This window comes from Eimeria mitis, genomic scaffold (assembly GCF_000499745.2).
Source record: "Eimeria mitis Houghton genomic scaffold, Emh_scaff11115, whole genome shotgun sequence".
In the NCBI taxonomy this organism is placed as follows: Eukaryota; Apicomplexa; class Conoidasida; order Eucoccidiorida; family Eimeriidae; genus Eimeria; species Eimeria mitis.
This window is the reverse complement of record NW_013567655.1, coordinates 229-1,163: the sequence shown is the minus strand read 5'-3', so window position 1 is coordinate 1,163 and position 935 is coordinate 229. Positions and strand designations below refer to the sequence as shown.

Genomic DNA, 935 nt, shown 5'->3' with positions numbered 1-935 from the left:
GGTGCCTTGTGTGTGTATGCGTGTGTATCTGCGTCGCTGGTGTTGCTGCTTCGGTTGTGTTTCCGGCTACAACTACTACTACCACAATACTACTACACCTTCTACAACTGCTGCTGCTGCTGCTGCTGCTGCTGCTGCTGCTGCTGCTGCTGTGCTGCAGGCAGACCAGCAGCGTCTGTCTCGGCGCAAAATGCGTGAACGCATTGAGCCCCTCTACAACAGATTCGAAGAACCCAACGCCTGGAGGCTCTCACGCAGACAGGGCAAGAGATAGCGGGCCACTGCTGCAGCAGCACCAACAGCAGCAGCTGCTGCTGCTGCTGCTGCTGCTGCAGCTGCTGCAGCAGCATGAACAGCTGCTGCTGCTGCTGCTGCTGCTGCAGCAGCATGAACAGCTGCTGCTGCTGCTGCTGCTGCTGCTGCTGCAGCGGCTGCAGCAACATCAACGGCTGCTGCTGCAGCCCCTGCTTCAGCTACTGCAGCAGTTCTTGCTGCTACAGCTGCTGCGGCGATGGTACCGGCTGCTGCAGCTGCAACAGCTGCAGGTTTTGTGTGCTGCAGCAGCAGCTGCAGCGACAGTTTGGCTGTTGCTGCTGTTGCGCTGCTGCTGCTGCTGCAAGGGTCTGCTTTGGGGCTTTTTATCTCGCAGTGGGCCAGTTAGCTGCAGCAGCAACGGATGCATGCGTTTGCTGCGGCTGCGCACGAATAGGGAGCAGCAAATGCAGTGAACAAAACAGCAGCAGCAGCAGCAGCAGCAGCAGCAGCAACTGGGACTACACCTGTGTCTGCTGCTGCTGCTATTTGGTACAACTGAGGTGTACGTACATCTCGTGTCTTTTTTTCTAGTTTGGTGTCCCTCTACAGTTGCATGCTAGTTCACTGCAGCAGCAGATGGTTCAGCAGCTAGTAGCGAGTTTGCGGTGCAACAGATACGC

At 57.1% G+C, this 935-nt stretch overlaps 1 protein-coding gene across 1 annotated transcript; it reads right to left on the bottom strand.

Annotated features, from left to right (window-relative positions):
• Nucleotides 1-101: 101 nt before the first annotated feature.
• EMH_0100080 (uncharacterized protein) lies at nt 102-443 on the bottom strand (the record flags this gene model as incomplete). Its single annotated transcript, XM_013494344.1, has 1 exon — nt 102-443. One exon carries the CDS (start codon nt 441-443, stop codon nt 102-104), a length of 342 nt encoding a protein of 113 aa, XP_013349798.1.
• Nucleotides 444-935: the final 492 nt, after the last annotated feature.